This window comes from Melospiza melodia, chromosome 12 (assembly GCF_035770615.1).
Source record: "Melospiza melodia melodia isolate bMelMel2 chromosome 12, bMelMel2.pri, whole genome shotgun sequence".
NCBI lineage: Eukaryota > Metazoa > Chordata > Aves > Passeriformes > Passerellidae > Melospiza > Melospiza melodia.
The window spans coordinates 27,596,839-27,620,904 of NC_086205.1; the positions used below are offsets into that span (position 1 = coordinate 27,596,839).

General features: G+C 49.0%; 2 protein-coding genes across 4 annotated transcripts in view; one reads left to right on the plus strand and one right to left on the minus strand.

The window, feature by feature from the left end:
• Nucleotides 1-3,491: 3,491 nt before the first annotated feature.
• On the plus strand, nt 3,492-5,334 carry STRIT1 (small transmembrane regulator of ion transport 1). Its single transcript, XM_063167457.1, has 3 exons — nt 3,492-3,616; nt 4,954-5,113; nt 5,235-5,334. Exons 1-2 carry the CDS (start codon nt 3,604-3,606, stop codon nt 5,046-5,048), a joined length of 108 nt encoding a protein of 35 aa, XP_063023527.1. The 5' UTR covers nt 3,492-3,603; the 3' UTR covers nt 5,049-5,113; nt 5,235-5,334.
• Nucleotides 5,335-9,268: 3,934 nt separating this feature from the next.
• MME (membrane metalloendopeptidase) overlaps nt 9,269-24,066 on the minus strand; it is a 34,723-nt gene continuing 19,925 nt past the window's right edge. For all 3 annotated transcript variants that reach the window (XM_063167461.1, XM_063167460.1, XM_063167459.1), the window contains exons 13-23: nt 23,911-24,039; nt 22,144-22,242; nt 21,575-21,655; nt 20,637-20,740; nt 20,404-20,462; nt 17,552-17,671; nt 16,605-16,738; nt 15,620-15,685; nt 13,519-13,614; nt 13,061-13,137; nt 9,269-10,610 (exon numbers count right to left, since the gene is read on the minus strand). In XM_063167461.1, the coding sequence (XP_063023531.1) occupies nt 10,511-10,610; nt 13,061-13,137; nt 13,519-13,614; nt 15,620-15,685; nt 16,605-16,738; nt 17,552-17,671; nt 20,404-20,462; nt 20,637-20,740; nt 21,575-21,655; nt 22,144-22,242; nt 23,911-24,039 (1,065 nt within the window). In that variant the 3' untranslated portion in view covers nt 9,269-10,510. The remainder of the gene's footprint in view (nt 10,611-13,060; nt 13,138-13,518; nt 13,615-15,619; nt 15,686-16,604; nt 16,739-17,551; nt 17,672-20,403; nt 20,463-20,636; nt 20,741-21,574; nt 21,656-22,143; nt 22,243-23,910; nt 24,040-24,066) is intronic.

Here is a 24,066-nt window from a genome sequence, read left to right on the forward strand (position 1 = left end):
CTGGGTGTGTCCTGGGCTCTGTCCTGGGCTGATTTCTGGGCTGTGCCCTGGGCTGTGTCCTGGGCTCTGCCCCGGGCTCTGTCCTGGGCTGATTTCTGGGCTCTGTCCTGGGCTCTGTCCTGGGCTCTGTCCTGGGCTGTGTCCTGGGCTGTGTCCTGGGTGTGTCCTGGGCTCTGTCCTGGGCTCTGTCCTGGGCTGTGTCCTGGGTGTGTCCTGGGCTCTGTCCTGGGCTCTGTCCTGGGCTGTGTCCTGGGCTGTGTCCTGGGCTGTGCCCTGGGCTCTGTCCTGGGCTCTGTCCTGGGCTCTGTCCCGGGCTCTGTCCTGGGCTCTGTCCTGGGCTCTGCCCTGGGCTCTGTCCTGGGCTCTGTCCCGGGCTCTGTCCCGGGCTGTGTCCTGGGCTCTGCCCTGGGCTGTGTCCCGGGCTGTGTCCCGGGCTGTGTCCCGGGCTGTGTCCTGGGCTCTGTCCTGGGCTCTGTCCTGGGCTCTGCCCTGGGCTGTGTCCCGGGCTCTGTCCTGGGCTGTGTCCCGGGCTCTGTCCCGGGCTCTGTCCCGGGCTGTGTCCCGGGCTGTGTCCTGGGCTCTGTCCTGGGCTGATTTCTGGGCTGTGTCCCGGGCTCCTGCTGCTGCTCCTCCCCTCACGGCCCTCTGCAGCCCTGCAGGGCCCCAGGAGCTGCCCTGCTCACTGAGGAGCTCTCAGGGAGACGGGGCCGTGCCTGTGCCAGCCCTGCAGGAATCCCCATCCCTCAGCTGCCGGGCCCTGCAGCTGCACAGAGGCAGACCCAGCTCGTTGTCACTGCTGCTCTGCGGGGACTGGCCCAGCAATGGCTCACGGACACCTCCACACTGCCCTTTCCATCATACCTGCTGCAGGTGTCTCAGCACTCAGCTGGGTGATGCTGCTCCCTCCCAGCAGAAATGATGTGGAGACCCAGAGCTTTAGGAAGCAGTGTGTGGAATGAATTATTTAGTAGCTTAATACATGGATTTTTTTCAAGTCTTTGGCTGCATAGTCATCAAATAAATCAGCCTTTATTGTTGTGATGTGGATGTGAGTAGAAGTAATGCCTAGCAATTTTTAAGGGAGCTTTCAAATGCTGAGATTGGTGTGACTAATAAAATGCATTTATTAGACAGATTTTCCACACATAAACCTATTTTGTGAATGCAATAATCTGATATTCTCATATGTTAGTCTGCAGGTCACAAGGGAGTATGAGAAAGTCATAAAATAATTCAAGGCCTATAAACATGGCTTTTGATTCGCTCATAAATCAGGGTTTTCTCTTAAAGGAAAAAAGATCAATTAAAAGAAATAAGATTTAAAAATTAATACCAGTATTACAAAGCTATAAAGACTTTACTACTTGGAGCATTCCCTTTGTGAAGATGAGTTGGTCTGTCCTTCTAATCTCCTCTAAGGCTGTGTAGGCTGCAGTTATTTATAGGGATCATATAGAATTTGTAAAACAAAACATTTCTTTGCCAGCCTCCTGCATATGGGTTCAGATTCCCAGAGAGCAACAAAGATAGAAATGTGACATTCCAGTGTTTGATCTCTGGCTACTGCTGCAGTGATGAGGATTGGAAAGTGCTCTGAACATATTGGGTATTTTAGCACTAAAAATGGCCAATTTGCTTTGCACAGTGGGGGAGGTCGCTGAGGTTCTGACAGTTCCTGCCCAAACACCAGGCACTCAAAGGATTTTCCTGTTAAAATCCCTTCTCTCACAGAAAGCCTTGCAGCCCTGCTGCCTTGCCCTGTTCCTCCTCCTGATTGTGGCCCTGGCTCCCTTGGAGCACTGCAGACATTTAAAGCGTGGAATGATTCCCAGCTTGGAGCATCAATGGCAGTGGAGCCCCGGAGGCTGCCCCAAAGGGTGCCCTGACACCAATGATGGAGCACCTCAGTGAGCTGGGGACTGAAGGGGAATCTCATTTCTGAGCCAGCTGCCATCCACGTGTGACTCTGGAGATTGGGTGTCTCAGAGCCCAGCACAGAGGGGGAAAAGCATAAACCACGATCACGTAATTGGGCACACAAATAGAAATGGGGGAATTGTTGTTCTTGTGGATTGTTCTTCAGCAGCAAAGCAGTAGCTGCATGTTGCCACACATCATTCTGAGTGTTTTCTTAAGCCTTGTGTCCCCTCCTTGTTATTGTACTTTGAAACTGTCCCTCTGCTTTCTTTTTTATTTGGGCCGTTGGACTGAGGTCTGTTGTGGGATTGATGTCTGCAGTTCATTCCTCAGTTCCCAACAGAAGATGTGTTGTTTAAAATAATGTCTATATTGTTAGTCCATCTGCTGCAGTTACAACTTTGGTCTCCTTTGAGTCCAGCTGTGGACGTGCAGGGCAGCACTCACTGGGGAGAGTGCCCAAACTGGAGTGAGCAGTGCCCAAACTGGGGCACCAAACTGGGGTGAGCAGTGCCCACACTGGTGTGAGCAGCACCAAACTGGTGTGAGCAGTGCCCAAACTGGGGTGAGCAGTGCCCAAACTGGGGCACCCAAACTGGTGTGAGCAGCCCCAAACTGGTGTGAGCAGTGCCCAAACTGGTGTGAGCAGTGCCCACACTGGTGTGAGCTGTACCCAAACTGGTGTGAGCAGTGCCCAAACTGGGGTGAGCTGTACCCAAACTGGTGTGAGCAGCACCTAACTGGTGTGAGCAGCGCCCAAACTGGTGTGAGTAATACCCAAACTGGTGTGAGCAGTGCCCAAACTGGTGTGAGCAGTGCCCAAACTGGTGTGAGCAGCACCAAACTGGGATGAGCTGCAATGACTCGCTGCCCTTGCTTGTGGCAACCAGGCCTGGAAGGATCCCAAGCCCTGAAGGTCAGATGCTCTTGTCAGGAATACATGATTCCTGCTGGAAATTATTTCCATGAGATCAGATGGATAGATATAATTAGCAGAACCAAGCCAGATCGGATTCTTACAGGAACAGCTGTGCAGCCAACAAAGTTATTGTATCAGAGATTTCTCCCTAATAAATATTTTACACAGAATCATATTTCTTTTCACAACAAATTGGAACTCATCCCAAAAGGATTTTCTTTATGGCAAAGCCAGACAAAGAAGGTGAAGCTCGTGGTTTATTCTGGTGTCTCAGAATGCTGTGGTGGGCTGAGCAGTGCATGGCAGGGAGCTGGTGACCACAGGGATGGAAAGCTGCACAGGAGCCCTGAGCTGCACTTGGCTGGGTTTTCCATTGGAGAGGGATGACAGAAGCGGGGGGCACTCAGAGCACAGCAGGTCCCTGTCATGCTGGAGGTACGGGGTGCTCCTGAGTGTTGGCTGCATTCACCATGGGAGCTTCGTGCCTATAAAGAGACCACAAAGCAGTTTTCAGCCTTGATTCCCTCCCTCTTCAGGAAACAGACCCCTCTGTGGTCAGACTGCTCTGAAACAGAGGTGCAGAGGCAGGGACAGGCAGAGGTAACCTTGAAGCCCTTGTTCCTGCCTTTTTAGACAATTGAATGCTTATAGCCAAGTGGGCCAGGCAGCTGCAGCACATTCCAAATATTGCTCTATTTAAAGCATCCCAGGGCTCTCAGAGCAGCTGCAGAGGCAAACCTTAACTGCCATTAAACCAGCAGAGGGGAATGGCAGAACCAGGTAAGAGGCACAATTACATGTGGATGTCATAATAATCTGAAATTAATGGGTCTGAGCAATGCAGTGTGAATACACTCAGCTACCTGTGCTCTTGTCTGATACACTAGATATAATTTACTTTTCAGCAAGAAAGTGTAACCTCTTTAAAAGCTAATTCTATTAACAGCTTGGGTTCCTCCTGTATTTTTGAATCCTTCCAGTTTTGTTTTCTTTATGTTTTGTAGTTGTCATTCCAGGTTAGCTGACACAATAGGACAGTGTGTAAAATGAGTGGTTTGACAGCATTTCTGTTATACTGTGTGGAGCTGAGCTCCAAGTGTAGTGCCAAGTGAACGCAGAGTAATTTAGATTTTAACCCCACAGAGCTCAAGTGGCAGAGCAAAATGAAATTTCAATAATGACCTCTCCATTGTAAGCACACTTCACTTCTCCAAGGAGAAAAGGAAGTTTATAAAAATGAATTTTATATCTGTTGTAAATTTTTATTTATTTCACTTAAATTTACAACTGTGGCTGTGCTGTGCGCTGTGTGCACAGTTACTCAGGTAACACTTGTGAAGGGAACTTTTTAATGCATCTTCATAGCTACATTCAAAGTTTTTAAAGACTTTTCTCCTGGTTTTTTCTTTTTGCACCACTGACTCTGGTATCTAGGGAGATAGCTTGATAGATATCTGAGTTTGCTCCCCTGGGCAAAAGGGCACCCGGTTTGGGGCAGGATTTTTAATGTGTTTGTGTGTTTAATATTTTCATGGCAGCACAGGCAGGTCTGTCCCTCTGGCAGACACACTGTGCAGTGTTTTGGTGAGACAGGGGTGCTGTGCAGAGCTTCAGAAGAACCATGTGCCAGTCCTTAAATCCCTCTGAGTCTGCCTGTGCAAGGTGCTGTGGATAGTTTTACACAGTTCATTAATCCCTTCAGAACCCGTCATTCCATTACCTGTGTAAGGGTGTGCTGTGAGAGGTGTGGCATACTGGTAAGTCACAGCATCTCAGAGGTTGTTATTCTGCTTTCTGGAAAGGATGTGCTGCTTGCAGGAGCCCATAGAAGGGTCCATGGAGTTCTGCTGCTGTTTGGAGATGTAAAACCAGTGCAGTGACAGCAGTGTCACACAGTCCTGCTCGCTGTGTGCTCCTGGGCCTGTCCTGGGCTCCTCTGAGCTGGGTCTGGGGCTGCTGAGCAGCTGGGCCAGGGCTCACCTCCAGTGCTGGCATTGGTGGGATCTGCCCAGCGAGTCCCTGCCAGTGTCACTGATCCTGTGTCCCGTGTCCTTGTCCTGTGCTCTGTGTCCTGTGTTTGTCCCGTGTCCTTGTCCCGTGTCCTGTGCTCTGTCCAGCCCAGGCCCCGCTGTCCCGCCTGCTTGTCCCCGTGCTGCTGGCGCTGGGCTGGATCCTGGGCTGTGCCCTCATGGTGTACATTGTCTTCTCCTGACCTGGGAGGGATGGCAGTGCCACGCAGAGCCCTGCAGGGACAGCGGTGCCACGCAGAGCCCTGCGGTAAGTGATGGTGTCACACGGTGACAGCAGTGTCACCCACACACAGCCCTGCAGGACGGCAGTGTCCCCTGCCCCGTGTGGCACTGCCACCCTTTAAAATGCTCTTTTCTGTGTCTTACAGGTGAGAAGAACCTACAATGAAGTTGTTCAGAAGAACTCAGAAGTTCAGTTTAGGTTTTTAATTACTAAAATACGTATAAAATTAGTTATTTTTAATATCAGCCATGTAAATGTTGTGCACACTTTTTATCCATTAGGAAGAATCACCTAACCTATTTCCCTGTTCTCAGATTATTTGAAATTTAGGGAGTGGTGTTTGGAATCTCGTGGTAGGTCAGATCCTGCTTGCTTGCTGAACAGCAAACTTTTAATACAGCTACCACCAGCTAAGGAGCTTCAGGCTTGGTAGAAACAGGCAAGGGTTAATTTCTCATGGGGCCTGGGCAAGTATTTTTAGCGTTATTATGGGGAAAATCTCTTGGACTCCATTGTTATGGAACAGAACATTGCATGTCCTTGGAACAGAGAAGCCCAGGCCGAGTCAGGGCTGGGAGGGCTGTGCAGCTCAGGGTGTCTGGGCAGGAACAGGGCTCACCAGGCCCCTCAGTGCCCGCGCTGGGCTTGGCTTTTTAATTACAACTGGAGATAATTACACTCCCCCAGTCAATAACAAGCCACGTGAACTTCCAGTGACTTTGCCATTTAAATCACAACTGAGCCTCAGATCACTGCATTTTCACTGACAGCTCGGGGCTTTTGAGCATGGAGGTTTTTCTACTGAAGAACTGCAGTTCTGAGAAGATGAAATCATTAATAATTCAGTCCCCAGTTAAAGCAGAGAATTGATTGTGAGAGGCATGTCTGGATGATCCCAGCAAGATGTGTGTTTAAGGGAATGTGAAAAAACTCTTAACAAACTCTGATGGGGTTAAATAGAGAAAGAAACCAATTTTTTTCACTCCTGCTCACATAATTAGTATAATTTTGAGAATGTGAGGAAGGCACATCAGTCAGACATCCTGTCTCCATCTGTGGGCACTGTCTGCTGAGCTTTAGGAATGGAAACACAAATAGATTTGGCCATGGTGCAGCCACGAACATTCCTGGCCACTCCAGCAGTCGGCAGCAGCACTGAGGTGTGACATTCCTTTGGGAATCGTCTTACACCGGGTTTGTGCTCCTGGGAACGAGCTGAGGGCGCAGGGGGTGCATTGTCATCAGATGTCCTGGGAGAGAGGGGATAAACCCTGGGATTGCTGATGCCTGCCCGGCTGCTGTGTCCTGTGACACCTGAGCAGCACCTCGGGGGTCCCTGCAGGTGGGAGCATCCCCCTCCTCCCTCAGGGGCTGGCTGAGCACAGAGCCCTCCCTGGGCTGATCCACACACAGCTCAGGGTCCCACCTTCCATCCCTCGGTGTCTGAGCCCACCTGGCCTGATCCACACACAGCTCAGGGTCCCACCTTCCATCCCTCGGTGTCTGAGCCCACCTGGCCTGATCCACACACAGCTCAGGGTCCCACCTTCCATCCCTCGGTGTCTGAGCCCACCTGGCCTGATCCACACACAGCTCAGGGTCCCACCTTCCATCCCTCGGTGTCTGAGCCCTCCCTGGCCTGATCCACACACACCTCGGGGTCCCACCTTCCATCCCTCGGTGTCTGAGCCCACCCTGGGCTGATCCACACACAGCTCAGGGTCCCACCTTCCATCCCTCGGTGTCTGAGCCCTCCCTGGCCTGATCCACACACACCTCGGGGTCCCACCTTCCATCCCTCGGTGTCTGAGCCCACCCTGGGCTGATCCACACACACCTCGGGGTCCCACCTTCCATCCTTGGTGTCTGAGCCCACCTGGGCTGATCCACACACAGCTCAGGGTCCCACCTTCCATCCTTGGTGTCTGAGCCCTCCCTGGCCTGATCCACACACAGCTCAGGGTCCCACCTTCCATCCTTGGTGTCTGAGCCCACCTGGGCTGATCCACACACAGCTCAGGGTCCCACCTTCCATCCCTGGTGTCTGAGCCCTCCCTGGGCTGATCCACACACAGCTCAGGGTCCCACCTTCCATCCTTGGTGTCTGAGCCCACCTGGGCTGATCCACACACACCTCGGGGTCCCACCTTCCATCCTTTGGTATCTGAGCCCACCTGGGCACACAGCTCAGGGTCCCACCTTCCATCCCTCAGTGTCTGAGCCCACCCAGACTGATCCAGCTGTGACTCCACACCAACCACCTCTGTGTTTTCACAACTCACTTCACTTACCAGGCACAGAGGGAGGCAGTTCTGAAAGGGCCCGCTGGCCCAAACAGCTCTTTGGGTGTCTCACAACGCTGGAAATCGAATGTTTCCAATTAAAATGTTACGGAGATAAAATGTAAACACTGCAATCTGGTTTAGCTTTACCTGATTTTTGAGATCTGATTTGGCAGAGCAAACCAAAATAACTTTCTAGGCTGGCGTCAATATCATTGCTGTACACAAAGCAGGAGTTCCTGCCAGTTTTATGGGGTAATAAAGAGAAGATTATTCCAAGAAAATATGCATCCCCCACGCTGCTGGAAGATCACTGAGCACTCTGCAGTGACCTTTTGTAACCACCTTCAGACTGCCCACTCGGGCGTCTGTCGTGGTGCAGCTGCACAGCGTGCAGCTCTCCTCACATGCGGGGGTAAAAGGGGTAGCAAAAGGCTTGGGGTTTTTCATTCCTGAAAAATAAAATGAGTGTTTGAGAGCCAGGTTCCTTTCTCTCAAAGAGGTGTTGGTGATTGAGGGGAAAAACCCGTGCACATTCAGATTTCTTGGAAAATGCTGGTGCTGCACTATTAAAGCGAGGTGATAGCTCAGTGTCTGGCCACCACAATATTGTTACGGTAGGATGCCAAGCTTGCCCCACAGCCTCTGCCTGGCTTTCCCTGTGTCCCCTGAACAGCTCTTGGAGTAAACCAGGCAGAGAGGAGTGTCTGTCCCCCTGTCCTGGGATGCTGCATCCTGGAAACCTCCTGGCTCATGTTTATATCCTTCAGTGCTCATAATCCCATTTAAGGGTGTTAGTGTGTACAGAGCATGACTGGTGCAGAGCAGAGCCCTGGGGATATCACCTGCCTGTGAGCCAGAGTTTGGGTGGGACAGGGATAACAGCTGCCTGTGAGCCAGAGTTTGGGTAGGACAGGGATAACAGCTGCCTGTGAACAAGAGTTTGGGTAGGACAGGGACAGGGACAGGGATATCACCTGCCTGTGAGCCAGAGTTTGGGTGAGACAGGGATAACACCTGTCTGTGAACAAGAGTTTGGATGGGACAGGGACAGGGACAGGGATAACACCTGCCTGTGAACCAGAGTTTGGGTGGGACAGGGACAGGGATAACAGCTGCCTGTGAGCCAGAGTTTGGGGAGGACAGGGATAACACCTGTCTGTGAACAAGAGTTTGGATGGGACAGGGACAGGGACAGGGGTAACACCTGCTTGTGAACCAGAGCTGGGGTGGGACAGGGACATGGATAACACCTGTATGTGAACCAGAGTTTGGGTGAGATAGGGACAGGGATAACAGCTGCCTGTGAGCCAGAGTTTGGGTAGGACAGGGATAACAGCTGCCTGTGAACCAGAGTTTGGGTAGGACAGGGTAACAGCTGCCTGTGAACCAGAGTTTGGGTGAGATAGGGACAGGGACAGGGATAACAGCTGCCTGTGAACCAGGGTTTGGGTGGGACAGGGACAGGGATAACAGCTGCCTGTGAGCCAGAGTTTGGGTAGGACAGGGATAACAGCTGCCTGTGAACCAGAGTTTGGGTGAGATAGGGACAGGGACAGGGATAACAGCTGCCTGTGAACCAGGGTTTGGGTGGGACGTTCCCAGTCCCACACCAAGGACAGCTGCTCCAGGGTGCTTTGCTCACCTGCTGTGTCTCTCCTGCCCCAGAGGCTGACACCCCCCCAGGGAAGAGCTTCACCTGCTCCTGGCTGTTCCCACAGCGCCTCACACACCTGGGCTCACCTGTGCCCGTGTGAGCCCGTTATGCCCCAAACCTGAGGGCCCTGCCCCGCTCTGGGTAGAAGCACAAAGGGAACGACGCACGGCGAGTCCCTGTCCTGGTCCAGGTGTGGCAGGGGCGCCATTTTCATAATTCCTATGAAGGACACGCACTGCATTTGGCTCATAATTTCAGTTTATTATCAAAATGTTTTGATCAGATGACAAACTCGGCTAAAAGGACATAGGTTTTTTTAAATAGACCTATTGCAGCAGTCATCTGAGGTATCTGGTACTTGGTTTGCAAATGTCTTTGCTTTGATAAACAAAGCAGTAAGTTCCTTTGCAATCTGCATGAGGATGTTTAATACATATCATTGCAGATTTAAAGCCTTTTACCCTCTTGCTTAAAGCTCCCTCAGACTCTTGCAATCAGCTGTGCAGCTTTGCTGATGTGAGGGCTGACACTGATCAGAACACGTACAAGTGGTGTGCAGGATCAGAGCCTGAGCACTGACAGTCGGCCTGGAAACTCCCCTGCTTGTGCCCTCCATTGGAGAACTCAGTTTTGTAGGCTTTGTCTTATCGCCCGATACCATGCTTTAGTCCAATTTCCCAGTTCTATGCAGCCACTGATAAAATATGTTACAATACTTCAAGTCAAAAGTGTAGCTCAAGATTTAAATATAAAAACTATGATTTATACATTACTAGAAACTTTAAAAAAGAGCGACTTTAGAGAAAGCAAGATAAAGCTTAGAAAATGGTGAAAGAGTCTTTGATCACAATCTTACAGATTATAGGTACAGAAATTAATAAATTACCTACGATTCCATTTGGGCTGGAAAGCTGTAAATTAACTGTTGTAAATAGAGACTTCAGGTAATACACGCTGGAGTAATTAGTGAGAAGTTACTTAAGTACAGCAGGTCTTTGGACTCCTCTTGTACAAATGGTTTCAAGTAAAAATGAAAACATTTGGTAGAACAGATTTCCTGCAACAGCAGAGGGTACAGAGTCTGACCCTGGGATATAAACTGCTGTCTCTGTCGTGGTATGATGGCTAAAATGTGTGTTTCTGAGTGTTTCCCTCCTGCCCCGATCAGAAACCTGCACTCACCCGCCGGGGGGGATCATGGGCTGTACTTTGCCGTTTCAATGGCTCCCCCGGGCTGTGGGCAGGTTACAGCTGCAGGTGAGGTGAGCTGTGCCCTGCCAGGTGAGTCGGGTCCTGCGGGCTCTGGGGAGGAGCAGCCAGCGCTGCCTTCCCTGCTGCCAGGGCGGTGATTTGGGGTCTGCATGTTTACCAAGGGTGTCTCCAGCACATTCCACTCTGCTCCCTTCCCTCCTCCCCTTCTCGAATCAGCTGGAAAGGTCTCTTTTCCTGGAAAGCTCCTTGAGGTGTGAGGCGTGCGGTCCGTCACCAGACGCGGCACTTCTCGGCAGGGTCCATGTTGTCTCTCGTGGTGCAAGAAAAGGCTTCTGAAAACTCTGGCGAGTTCTGCAGCGACCCCAGCACCCTTTAAAACAAAGCAACACGCTGTCATTGCTGCTGGCCTGGGTTTGAAACAAACAACACGACCCATATTTTGTTACTTGTTTTTGTTGTGTCACCTCAGCGCAGCGCGGGGAACGCCCTGCTGCTGGGCCCTGCCTTGCTTCATCTCACCTCAAGGGCTGGCTGGGTTTTCTCCTTCAGTTTGTCCTGCTCCTATTGCAAGCCCAGAAACACAGGGCCTGTCCCCTCCTCATGGCTGGCTCTCACCAGCCAGTTCTTGCCCCCAGACAGATTTCTCACTCGTCAGTGGTTTCCACCGAGGGCTTTTCCAGCTCCGTTTTGCTGACAAGTGTCTTGGTGAAGGGAAAACAAAACCCGAGGTCAAGGGCTGCGGTGGTAAATCCTCACTGAATGTTCATTTACATTTTTACACCAACTAGGTTTTAACTGAGATCATGCTGCTCCTCTGGGCGTTCTGCACAGATTTTCCAGTGAATGAGTTTTCTGGCAAAAATCTCATACAAACAATGGCTTTCACCTCAACATGGGGAGTGAGTATGAGGCCGTTCCAGCTAGGGCTGATTTTACATGTGTAATTGTGAACACGTGTGAATAGATCTGCTAAGAGTCACTTGTTCCTTCAGGATTGGGAATACAGCACATACCTATGCAGGGAAACAGGTCAGACACAGCTACTGATGGATGTTGAGTGTGGCCCAGAAGTTCTTTAAAGAACTGTTTCTTTGAGTAATTCATGATTATTCTGAGAATTATGTTCATCCTTAGAACCAAGGTGTGCCCACAGAAGCTGAGGTGAAGTTCAGCAGGAACACCTGCAATACTTCAGTTGTTCTAGAAGGCCAAAAGTGACTCCCTGCTCTTGGGAGCCAGCAGTGGAGCAGGAGATGGCACAGAAAAAGGGTTAGAAAAACAGTTATCGTGAACCTCATGCATTTGGTGATCTAGCTGTGCTTCACTGCTCCAGTGAACAAGGACTGCTAAAATGGGATGCACTGCAATTAACAACTTCCACGAGGAGCTGCCTGTTCTATTGCAAGGAGAAGCAGCCCCCAGCCAGTGTAGCAGGTATTGAAAAGGCTCATTGCACTCCCCAGGTAATAATCAAAAGAGGCACCTGGGGAGCCTTCGTGACACTTGTGTAGTATGTCATTAGGGGTTAATTTTGTGGGTATGTCTCATGAAAGGTTTTCTGTTTTAGAGCTCTTAGGGGGCCTCATGCTGTAAATGACTGCCCACTCTGGGGATGTTGTCAGGTTTCTCATGAACACCTGTGTCCCTGCATGCACAGTTTATAGCCTGTCCTGCCGAGGTACAGACAGCACTGCACGATGTGATGTGCCCAGGGTGCACACAAACACAGCTTGTTGCACGGGATGCTGAACCAGCCACTTCAAAGTCCTGGTACCTCGTCCAAATCAGATGTGCTGAGGCTCTGCAGGGCCTCTGGAGCCTCATTAGCACTGAGAGCAGACAGGCCTGGCTGCAGGAGCACACAGTGCCTCTGGGAGAGATCCCAGACAGCACAACCCACCCTAGGGAAACACGGAGAACAGCAGGAACAGTCGCTGCTTTCGCTGAGCATCCCAGCGTGGGGGCAAACAGGGATTGCTGAAAGCCAGAGAAAGATACTGGGGTTCATGTGGGGGATTCTATCAGCACAGAGCTCGGCTCTTGTGGAGCCTGGAGAGGGCTCAGCCTCCCCGCAGATGCTGTGATGGCTGCACTGCCACCGACACCGTGGCGTGGGACCAGGCAGGCTTCTTGGAGCACAGTGCTGCACTGCTGGTGAACAGGCTGCTCTGGCTCCAGAGAACAGGGAACGGTCCCAGTCTGGCCTGAGCGGCCACATTTCCTGCAGGGCTCCGCTGAACGGAGCCCAGCTGGTCCTGGGAAGGCTGGCTGGGCTCACCAGACACAGCATGCACATCTGTGTTGTACCACTGCACAGGGGTTGTTAGCAGGGAGGGCAGTGATCTCCACTGATTCCACCCGTGACTCCAGGGGAGAGTGAAAGCTCATCGGAGCTGTTGGTGTACAAGAACCCTGCAGGAGCTATTGCAGGAGCTGGGAATTGTGGATGAGCCCTGGATCCCAGTACAGTCCCTGGGACTCTGCAGGGACAGTCACACAGTGACAGCCAGGTGATGCTGTGTGTCCACGTTCCATAGTGTGGACAGAATTGAGCTGGATGTTCTCAAGGATGAGACGATGATCCCACATCCCTGCTTTGCCTGTGGAGCTGCCTGGGAAGGGCTTTGCCCGTTTGGGCAGTGCTGGAGGGACAGGGACAGCCCAGCCCTCTCCAGAGTGCTCTGCCTGTGGTGTGTGCATCTCAAAGCCCCCTGGAAGGGCAGCCCAGCCCTGGGCAGGGTCTCTGCAGCTCCCCACAGAGATCCCATGCTGCAGAGGTGTTACACATCGGGGCTGCTCTGGGGTGCTGGCTCTGCTGACCTGAATCTGCCTGGGCTGTGCACGTCGGTCTTGATGGAGTTCACTGCATATTCTGGTCTGTACGTGCCACACCACACCTGCACAGGTAACAGAAAAGCATCGTTAGCCTCAGATTTTACAGGAAGAGACCTGCTGTTATTTAACTGTGAAATACCTCATGTTCATGAGAATAAATTCCACATTAGAACACAGAGAAAAAAGGGTGTATTTTAAAAAAATACGTCTATGTCCTCAGACAAAGGCACTTGGTCACAAGGCACTTCCTACCAGGCTTACAAGCGGCTGAATTAATTTCTTTGGGGAAGATAAAAATGAGCTAACAAGACTTTAATTTCACTGCTCAGCTCTGCAGCTCTGCCAGCTCTCAGTTAGCCCACGGGAGGCAGCCTGTTCTGACTTGCTGCTCAACTGTGATGCCAAGTGGTTTTCAAAGCCCTCAGGCAAGGAGGAAAGGATACCTGTGCAAAGTTCAGGAAAAACAGCTGCTTGTGGTTCATGTCGAGACCAGGAAGGAGTTTTTCTTTTCCGTGTTTTCTCTCAAAGTTCTCATAAGCCTGTGGAATGAAGTGAGCAGAAATGTTACCACTTCCAGCATTTTCCAGTCAAAATGAAATGATGACAAGGAGGAACACGGATTCTTTGACATAATTAATCCTTGCCTCCCTTGGCCATCCATCCCACATGTGCCACCTTGAAGCAGAAGACATCAGGGCCATTTCTTAGTACTGTGCTATCAATTATCTAATGCTGCACTATGAAAAAGAGATTCTTCCCACTGTGTGTTGCTTGGGGTTTGGTTTTTTAAAAGTGAATTGCAGAAGGGTTTAAAACCTTGCCACAGTAAGGGCAGCTGCTTTCATGTTTCTTATGGAGACGTGTCAAACGTGGATGTGTTGTTGGTGTCTCATCCCTGATGAAAGATGCTGCAGAAATGTTCTGCCTGAAGTCAGAGCCAAAGCAACGCATGGACAAAGCCAATCAACTGCCCAAGCACAGCTGAGGGATGAGCAGAGAGCAGGTCCGTGGAAAACTTCTGGAAGTTTCCATGGATAACAGCTGAACGAGAGCCAGCAGTGCCACAGCACTGCAAAGAGCCCAGTGTTGTACTGGGGTGTGTGAACAGGAGTGGCTTATGTGAAATACATGAAGTAATCCCTCTACTCCACTCTGGCCAGGGCTCAGCTGGAGTGCTCTGTCCACTTTTGGGCACTGCCCTTCAGGAAAGATGTGGACCCACTGGAGAGAGTCCAGAAGAAAGCAGCAAGAATGAGCAGAGGTCCAGCAAACATGACCTATGAGGAAAGATTGAAAGAATTGGGTTTGTTTAGTCTAAAGGAGAGAAGTCTGGGCCTTGAAGCATGTAAGTCCTCAAATATGTGAAAGGTCACAGGAGAGAAAGGAGCAATTGTTGTGTTTGCTGGAGGCAGAGCCGTGGTGGCACCGGGAGCGCCGCGAGGAGGAGTGGGAATGCTCCTCTGGAGGCTGGAAGGATGCACAAGGGGTTAATTCCACCTGCATGGGCAGGGGGCTGGGGTACTGACCCCTCAAGATTCCTTCTGGACCTTTTTTTACTGTTTATATGATGTCATAATAATTTTTAATACTTCTGACCTAATTTTTCTGGCTACTCCCATTCCTTTCGGAAAGCGTATCCCCTTTCATGGCTTTGTACTTTGCAGAAATATTCCAGTCACCAAAGATCACACTAATCTAATAATCCTGAAGCCTCTTTTAGGCTTGCAAACCATTCCTTAACTCTCATTAATAATTGTGTTTGCCCTCAAACATGTCCATTTGCAGTGAGAGCTGGCCGTGCATCCAGAGGCTCTTTGTTGGGCAGGGACAGCACTCAGCTGCCAAGTGTGGATTGTTTTGCCACGGAAGGTGTTCAGGGAAGCAGAAGGAGGATATTTGTGAATAAACAGAAGAAGCTGGCTGGCTGCTTTATCCCAGACCACGATCACAAAATAACCTGAGTCTCCCTGACTGCCAGTCTCAATGGTGGCCAGCCAGGGAGTCCAGCAGCTGCCTGGGGAAGAGAAGGAGAGCAAAGCCAGAAAGCATCCAGCTGCCCGGAAGGCTTAGTGCAGGGAGTTCAGTGTCTCTGGCATCCTGACATACCAGCACGGAGGGCCCAGGTCACCTGAGCGAGATGAAAAGCAAATGTTTATGTCTGTGGGTCAGAAGAAAGCCATCCTGCCCTCCTTCCTGGCGTGAAAAACCTGGTGAAAAACACAGCCAGCTGCTGGTGTCAGCACTTCCTCCAGGTCATGGTCCAATGTCAGCCAGTGAATGTTTCCATTCCTCACATTCCTTATTCACAAAGGGAAAAAACCATTGAAAACGAGTTCCCTAGGAGCAGGTAATCTGTAGCCTGACGTGATTACAGGGTGAGAGAGATACCACAGCTGGACAGTGGCTTTAATGCAGGCCTCGATGGCACAGTAGGTCTGGTCCTGTCCCCAACACAAAAATTGTGTTTCTTCTTCCAAGGCCCTGAAACTGACTTTCTTAATCTCTGACAGCTTCAGCTAAAATAGAGAAATGGGTATTCCTTACCTTGTATGCTTGTCTCACACCCCCATTATCAGCAATGTTTTCTCCTAGTGTGTTGATTCCACTCAGCTGTAAAATAGAAAGCAAAAATTATTGGTTTCTGAAAAAAAAAAGCTCATCCAGGACCTGTAACACCAATCTTTGTGCATTTTCCAGTTTCTAATGGCAAGAATTACCTTAAAATCTGAAGGTTTAGCAGAAGATTATGTTAAAATCTCTGAAAAGTCTTTATGTCCCTTGTCTCAAAATCCATGTTTTGAGATACTATTGTTTTTCTAATCCTCTTCCTTCCCCTCCAGGCAACTTTCTCAGCTCTGTATCTCTCACCCAGATTTTCTGCTACTTAGTCATTGCTCATTTATTCTTCCTCTTCTCTCCTTGAATTTAATCCTGAGTTTCTTACCACAGCTCCAGTTAGAGGAAGTGGAGAGAATCTGTAGAACAAGTTAAAATCCAAACTCCAAACTGCTGAAATTGTTGTTAACAGACATCAGCAAACCTGCTAGAAGGTAATTTTCTGTATAGGAGGCAAGTTCAGTGGCTTCTTGGTAGCCAGATACGTAGAAATTCTCTATTTAGCAGGTACTTCTAAGTCAGTCAAATAGCACCAAATATGTTGAAGCTTTGGTAATGGGAAACATCTAATTCTGTTTTCTAAAAGTCGTTATTTTAAGTATTAGTCCATCATATTGATTAATGATAGTCAAAGCTGCAAAATCTAGAATCACGCTTTGATTGAATTTAATGTGTGAATAAAAGGGCAGCAAAATATGCTGAAATTTTCTTCTCTATTTTCATTGGCCTCTCTCTGAGCTCCCACACCTCAGCACGTTTTGGGACAACCTCAGGGCTGGGAGCTCTATCTGTTCCCTGTGCTGTGTGATGGAACACACTGTCAGGCTGTGAAAAGGCAGGGCCACGGTGGAACAGAGAGGAATAACTCTGTTATTGCACTGTGGGCAGCGCTGCCTCCCCAGGCAGGACCTACGTTCTGTCCCCCTGCCAGGTCCCACGAGAAGTTCCCGTACTGGTACACCATGCACTGGGACAGCTCCTTGAATTTCCGTGCCGATTCTTCACTCCACCAGTCCACCAGGTCCCCGTTCTCATTGAAATTCCTGCCTGTGACAGGGAGTTAAACGGAATTATTCACAGAGGAAAGGGGGCTTGGAGCGAGCTCGGCTTTGGAGCGCGCTCTTGGGAGAGCAGCGCTGCGGCGGCTCAGAAACCCAGAGTGCGAGCTACACGGGGAAATTCAGCTCCCTGCCAGGGGCTCCCTGCAGGGATGGAGCACTGAGGCACGTTACACACCCTGGGGCGTGTCACACACCCTGGGGCGTGTCACACACCCTCGTAAAGCGTGTCACACACCCTTGTAAAGCGTGTCACACACCCTGGAGCGTGTCACACACCCTGTAAGCAGGTCACACACTCTGTAAGCGTGTCACACACCCTGTAAGCGTGTCACACGCCCTGTAAGCAGGACAGACACCCTCAGGCATGTCACACACCCTGGAGTGTGTCACACACCCTGTAAGCAGGACAGACACCCTGTGAGCGTGTCACACACCCTGTGAGCGTGTCACACACCCTGTAAGTGTGTCACACACTCTGTAAGTGTGTCACACGCCCTGTAAGTGTGTCACACACCCTGTGAGCGTGTCACACACCCTGTAAGTGTGTCACACACCCTGTAAGTGTGTCACATGCCCTATAAGTGTGTCACACGCCCTGTAATTGTGTCACATGCCCTGTAAGCGTGCATGTCACACGCCCTGTAAGCGTGTCACACACCCTGTAAGCAGGTCACACACTCTGTAAGAGTGTCACACACCCTGTGACCGTGTCACACACCCTGTAAGTGTGTCACACACCCCGTAAGCGTGCATGTCACACGCCCTGCTCTCTGGGCTCTGCCCGGGCAGCCGCGCTCACCGTTGTCGTCGAAGCCGTGCGTGATCTCGTGCCCGATGACCATCCCGATGCCGCCGTAGTTCAGGGACCGGGGCTGGGCGGCACTGAAGAAAGGGGGCTGCAGAATGCCCGCAGGGAACACTGCAAAGCAAGCACCGTTTGTCGCAGACATCTTTTATGAAAAGTCCTTTCCTCAGGATTTCTCCTCCTGAGAGGCTGAGAGGCCTCAGGAACAAAATGCAAACAATGGTTATCTGCTGCTGTGGAATGCAACAGGTGCATCTGGGATTGGGCTCATGTTGGTTTGTTATCATTCTTTTCTATTCTATTTTTATCTAGCCTTCTGATGAAACCTTTTCTTCTATTCTTTTAGTATAGTTTTAATATAATATATTTAATAAAATAATAAATCAGCCTTCTGAAACACAGAGCCAGATCCTCGTCTCTCCCCTCATCCAAGAGCCCCTGTGAGCACCGTCACAACAGTTAACACTGAAGAGGAAGGCACAGCACAGGCAAGGCCCTGCCCTGTCACCCTGCAGGCACAGTGGGGCCAGACCACTGTCACGGGCTCAACCCAAACCATCCCATCCTCTCAGATGTCCCAACAAGTGACTGGCATGTGGGAATGCTGTGGGACAGGAGCAACAGAGCAGCAGGACCACCCCCCTCTTCAGACACTTCCAACACCATGACCAGCTTGTGCTTTGTTACGCCTCTGCTCTGCAGGAAAAAGCAGTTTGCTCCAATTTACATCACTTAGCATTCACAGACTTCAGTCTCATCATTAAACAAACCTCACAACATTGTGAGAAGTGGGAGGGTGTCCCCCAAGAAGAATAGATTATTTGATCATTCCATCACAAATCAATCTCGGAGACAGGAATTTATTCTTCCCTTGAAAATACAAGTAACTCCCACTGGAATCAATAAAAATAGGCCAAGCTGTCAATAAAAGAACTGGAACAAAGCAGTTCCATTTACCCACTTCTCTGCTCATTTTTCTAGGCTTCTTCTACAAAACAATTCATTTAAAAAGAAACCATGTCGCAATTCTGATCTTTTTATAAATTAAGAGTAATAAAATGCTATAAAATATTCAGTTCCACTTAGTATTTGAAGGTCTTCTCCTGTCTCCCTGCTGCCCCTGCAATATGAAGTTTTAATTCTCCCTGAGAAGGAGGTGGATGTAGCTCTACACAGCTTAAGCAGGCAGAAGGAATTGGGTGACAGTCCTCATACAGCTAAAGGAAGAAGATTGATACTTCTTGCATTTCAGTATAAATCCAGTTCAGCTCCAGGGCTTTCTTTCAGGACGAGAAAGAGCCATGGGAAAGCCAGAAAATAACAAAGAGGTTAGAAATGAGCCAGTTGTGCTGTGTGTGCAGGCTGCTGCCACAGCAACCCCAGTGCAGTGCTGGTTTGCTGTGGAATGGATGTCCCACTGTTCTATCTCTTATCAGGGAGCATGGATGGTATCAGCAGTGAGCTGATAGCTAGCACAATCCCAGTGCCGGTTTGCTGTGGAATGGATGCCCCACTGTCCTATCTGTTATCAGGGAGCACAGATGGTATCAGCAGTGAGAGGAGCCACCTCTAGAGCTGCTGCCACAGCAATCCCAGTGCAGTGCTCATTTGCTGAGGAATAGATGTTCTATCTGTTATCAGGGAGCAAAGATGGTATCAGCAGTGAGAGGAGCCACCTTGGGCTCCTCTAGCACAATCCCAGTGCCAGTTTGCTGTGGAATGGATGCCCCACTGCTCTATCTGTTATCAAGGAGCATGGATGGTATCAGCAGTGAGCTGATAGCTAGCACAATCCCAGTGCCAGTTTGCTGTGGAATGGATGTCCCACTGCTCTATCTGTTATCAGGGAGCATGGATGGTATCAGCAGTGAGCTGATAGCTAGCACAATCCCAGTGCCAGTTTGCTGTGGAATGGATGTCCCACTGTTCTATCTGTTATCAGGGAGCATGGATGGTATCAGCAGTGAGCTGATAGCACAATCCCAGTGCTGGTTTTCTGTGGAATGGATGCCCCACTGTCCTATCTGTTATCAAGGAGCACAGATGGTCTGAACTGCTGATGGAGCAGAGCAGGTCACACCTCACCCAGATGGAGCCACAGAGCCCCAGGTTCCCCACACACCATGCACAGAGCTGCTCTTCGGAGGGTTTTTTAAAGTCTAGTTCTAATTCAGACATCACTCTAAAGATCAGACTGCTTTAATTATCCTGTGCATGCCATAGTTGAAGGATGAGGTAAGAATTTATGACTCACATTAACTGCCAGTCACCAGTTTCAGTCTTCCATATCATGATTCCTTTCCTACAAATTACTGAACAAAGCTATTTTAAACAAAGCCTTCTGGAAGTTTTTGTGTTAACTGTTTAGTCAAGAGCTAAATGCTCACATCAAGAAACAATCTTGTTTCATTTCTGTGCAGAGCCCTGCAGGACAAGGCTTTTCCATTTCCTTGGACTTGTTTTCAGGAGTTAGGGTGGATCACAGTACTCAGTGATGGCCTAGAAAGGACACTGCAGTCTGTGACACTCGGATGACTAAAATTCAAACACTCTCTGCAGAATGGACGTGACAGAAATATTGAGATGCATAATTAATGTTGTGAAATGTTTCGTGACTCTGGGGAGCCTCGCAGCCCTGTGAAGGGGGCTGGGATGGCTCACAAGCCTTGGGGCCTCCATGTGGTTCTAATCCTCAGCCAGAATGGACAGGGCTTTGCATTCCCATGGATGGTGCTGGGTAGGCTGACATGAGGAATCTTTATACTCAAATCTGTTACATCAAGATGGTTTCGCTTCCTGATTTTAAAAGTTCATACATACATATATTAAAAATAGGTAAACCTTACCTATCTGATTCCTACTTGCTGAGTAAAAAGCATTGACAACAGCAGCTCCACTTATCCACCTGGCAACACCAGAAGAATAAACGTTAGTATTTCAATTGTTAATGGCAAGGTTAATGATTGCTAGAATAAGCCTAGGAACTGTGTAAGAGAATCACATAATATTTGAAGTTGGAAGGTACCTTCTCCTGTGAAAACGGGATAAAAGACTAGACAGACTATTATTAAATACTTACTCCTCTTTGTCCACCTTTTCTCTAAGCTTTTTCAACCTTTTCTTCTGGGTAAATACTAAATTTTGGATAATGTTTTCAAAGTATTCTTCTTCTTTGTAGTTCAACTAAAAAGAAAAGGAGAAGAGGAGCTAGTGGTGGTGTTAAAGACACACGGATCAGGAAAATCTAGTCTTAAGTATGATGAGCTAAACAACACATTTCTAAGAATATTTTTTGATCTACAATTAGACCTTGGTTTGCAGAGCTCTGCTACACCACAGAGTTGATATTGTAGCTGGATCTATGTTGGCAGCTGGGTACTTTTCCCAGAGCTCTTCATTCTCTCTTTCCAGACATATTTTGAGTGGAGTTCAGCAATTCCTAGTGTTGCCCTTAACCAGCAGCTGCCAGTTTGGAGAGGAGCAGCTCCACCCCAGACAGAGCAGAGCCAGCTCCGTGCCTGGGCAGGCTCTGCCCCAGGGCTGGGCCAGTCTGTGCCCCTGCAATGCTGCCCTGGCTCCGTGCGTGGCCTCACATGGCCCAGCAGAATGTGGATGTGTCCTTGGAATGCCACCAGAGACAGGCATATCTGTGCGGCACATCTGTGCGGCACATCTCATGTCACATCTGTGTGTCACATCTGTGTGTCACATCTGTGTGTCACATCTGTGCGGCACATCTGTGCGGCACATCTTGTGTCACATCTGTGTGTCACATCTTGTGTCACATCTCGTGTCACATCTCGTGTCACATCTGTGCGGCACATCTGTGCGGCACATCTCATGTCACATCTGCGTGTCACATCTGTGTGTCACATCTCGTGCCACATCCATACCTACCTGGTCATCCCTTCTCCCTTCCCCCTGCAGCTGGGCACACAGGGGTCAGTGGGAAAGCAAACGACCCTTTTCCTCTCTGAAAACCCTTTTCCAATCCCCCTGCCTGTTGTGCAAACTTACCTCCTGGTACTCACTGTTGAGCTTGTCATCATCTGTCACGATCTCATCCGGATAACCAATCCTCTCTTTAATTGCTCTTGCCTAGGGACAAGGGAATTTGATATCCATAGCAAATCCAGCCATGCTTTAAATAATAAATTACATAAGAAGGCAATATGGAAGCCACTGCAGAAACTGCAGGATGTTAATTATATATAGATTTTGTTTAAATTTTTTATTCACTGAAAGCATAAGTTTATGGGTTTTATCCCGTTCTGCCTAATAGCTGGTCAAGTCACCAGAAATCATTCCTTCTCATTTTCAGTATTGTTTTCCTGTAGATATTCATTATCTAGCTCCTTAATCACTGATTTGCCTGAAAGGTCTTAATCTTGTATGCAGATTTTTCCTATTTTGTGTGCATATCTCCAGAGGCTCTTCCCTTGGAATCCTAAACTGCTGTGCCTATATAACTATAAATTTGTTGGTATCATAATATAGAAGTTACTGCTTATTTTTTGTCAGGACAAGCAATTGAAATACCAATTTTTATAGAACTACACATTACCAATATTTCAGACAGAACTTACTTTTTGTTCTGCTCTCTTTTTGGTCTCCGCATCCATCCAGGAAAGTTCATCTAAGGTTTTTATAAAAACATCACGAATATCTGCAATCATTTCTTCAACCTGGAAAAACACCAGAATGTTACAAACCCACAGAGTAAGAGGGTGGGCAATGCAGTTCAGCCATGCAGGTTACCAAAACCTGATGGACATTGCCCTGCTGGCTGTTGTGCATCTGAGGGAATCACTGTGTTTGTGCCAAGCCCAAAAATGGGTGGTTTCACACCAGGATTCCAGCGGTGATCACAGTCAGCTAAGGGGTCTGTTCTGGAATTTTCTGCGTGGCTGGGGGTGAGCAGAAATCACCAATTGTTGTTGGTTATTGGTAAATTATTATTATTTATTGGTAAATGGTTATTTATTTATTCATAGGACAGGACTCTCAGAGGACAGCAGTGGCTGCTGGTGCCAGCGAGGGCAGCTCTGGGGTGTGAGGATGCTCCTGCACGGCTGCCCATGCACCTGGCCCAGGGAGCAGGCAGGGCTCCTCCCTCCTGCAGCTGAGCACCTGCAAACCCCACATTTCACACTGTGCTCTGGGAAAAACCTGCAGTTTTAAACCTCTGGAATAACCCCACATTTCACACTGTGCTCTGGGAAAAACCTGCAGTTTTAAACCTCTGGAATAACCCCACATTTCACACTGTGCTTTGATAAAAACCTGCAGTTTTAAACCTTTGGAATAACCCCACATTTCGCACTGTGCTCTGATAAAAACCTGCAGTTTTAAACCTTTGGAATAACCATTATTAGCATTCCAATAAAAAACTTGAAAATCAAGCCCACCTTGATTAGGCTGTAATAGAAATTGCAACCAAAGCTGTGTCGGGAAGTGCATGCCTATAGGAATGTGCTTTTTGTTGACACATTAACTATTCTTTGTCTTTTTAAAAAGGAAAGAAGCTTAGAAGTTTCTTTCCTCGATTAGGTGAAAAAGCTACTTTATAGGCTTAAGGGACATCAAACTTAAGGATAGCTAATTGGACAGAAGCTAAAAAGTCTTGCTTAGGCAATTTACTAGAAAAAAGAAGAGAACAAAGAAACTAATTACTTTTCTGAGGTGTTTTACTAGGAGCAGAAACCTCTTGCACTTGGCTTGTTTTTTTTTTTTTTGTTTGTTTGTTATTTTGCCTTTTATTAAATCTTTTTGTTTCTAACACTGCAACAGAAGCTATCCTGCTGTTTTTGTGCCACCAAAGGTAGCTGAGCTATTTCAGGTGAGTAACAGACTCCCAAGAGCTTATGAGACCTGGCTCAAGGAGACTCCTGTTACTCATGGTGGTGATGAAGGTACCTTCTCCTGTGAAAACTGGATAAAAGACTAGACAGAGTATTGTTAAATACTTTAAAATACTAAATACAGAGTATTGTTAAATACTTAGTGCCCCTGATGGAGTGCACTCGTGTCACTAGAGGACACAAAACAACACGAGTGCACACACCACTGTTCTCAAGGTGAGAAAAGGGAAGTTTATCTTCTGACTCTAACATTTATCGATTTCTAAAAGTGACAGTGGGTTGGAGGGTGACAGTGCCACCTCTCCAGTGACACTGGACAAACCAACAGTCTAACGAACTCCTTTCTTCCGTAAAAGACCGCGAAACAACGAGTTACTGACAGAAAGTGTGCGAGAAACCTCGTTACGAGAACGTAAGCACCAGAAGGCTTGGAAAACATTAAAGAATCGGGGTGACAGGCTCAGGCTGAGGGCTGAGGGCTGAGGGCCTCACCACGTGCTTGCTGTCCCCAGCAAAGGCCTCCTCCACGTAGAGCCGGCCCACGGCGCTCTCCATGTTCCCGTTGACGTAGTTGGCGCAGCGGCGCCACACGGCGCTCTCGGAGGTGGTGCCATAGAGCGCCTGCGGGACACACAGCGGGGCTCAACG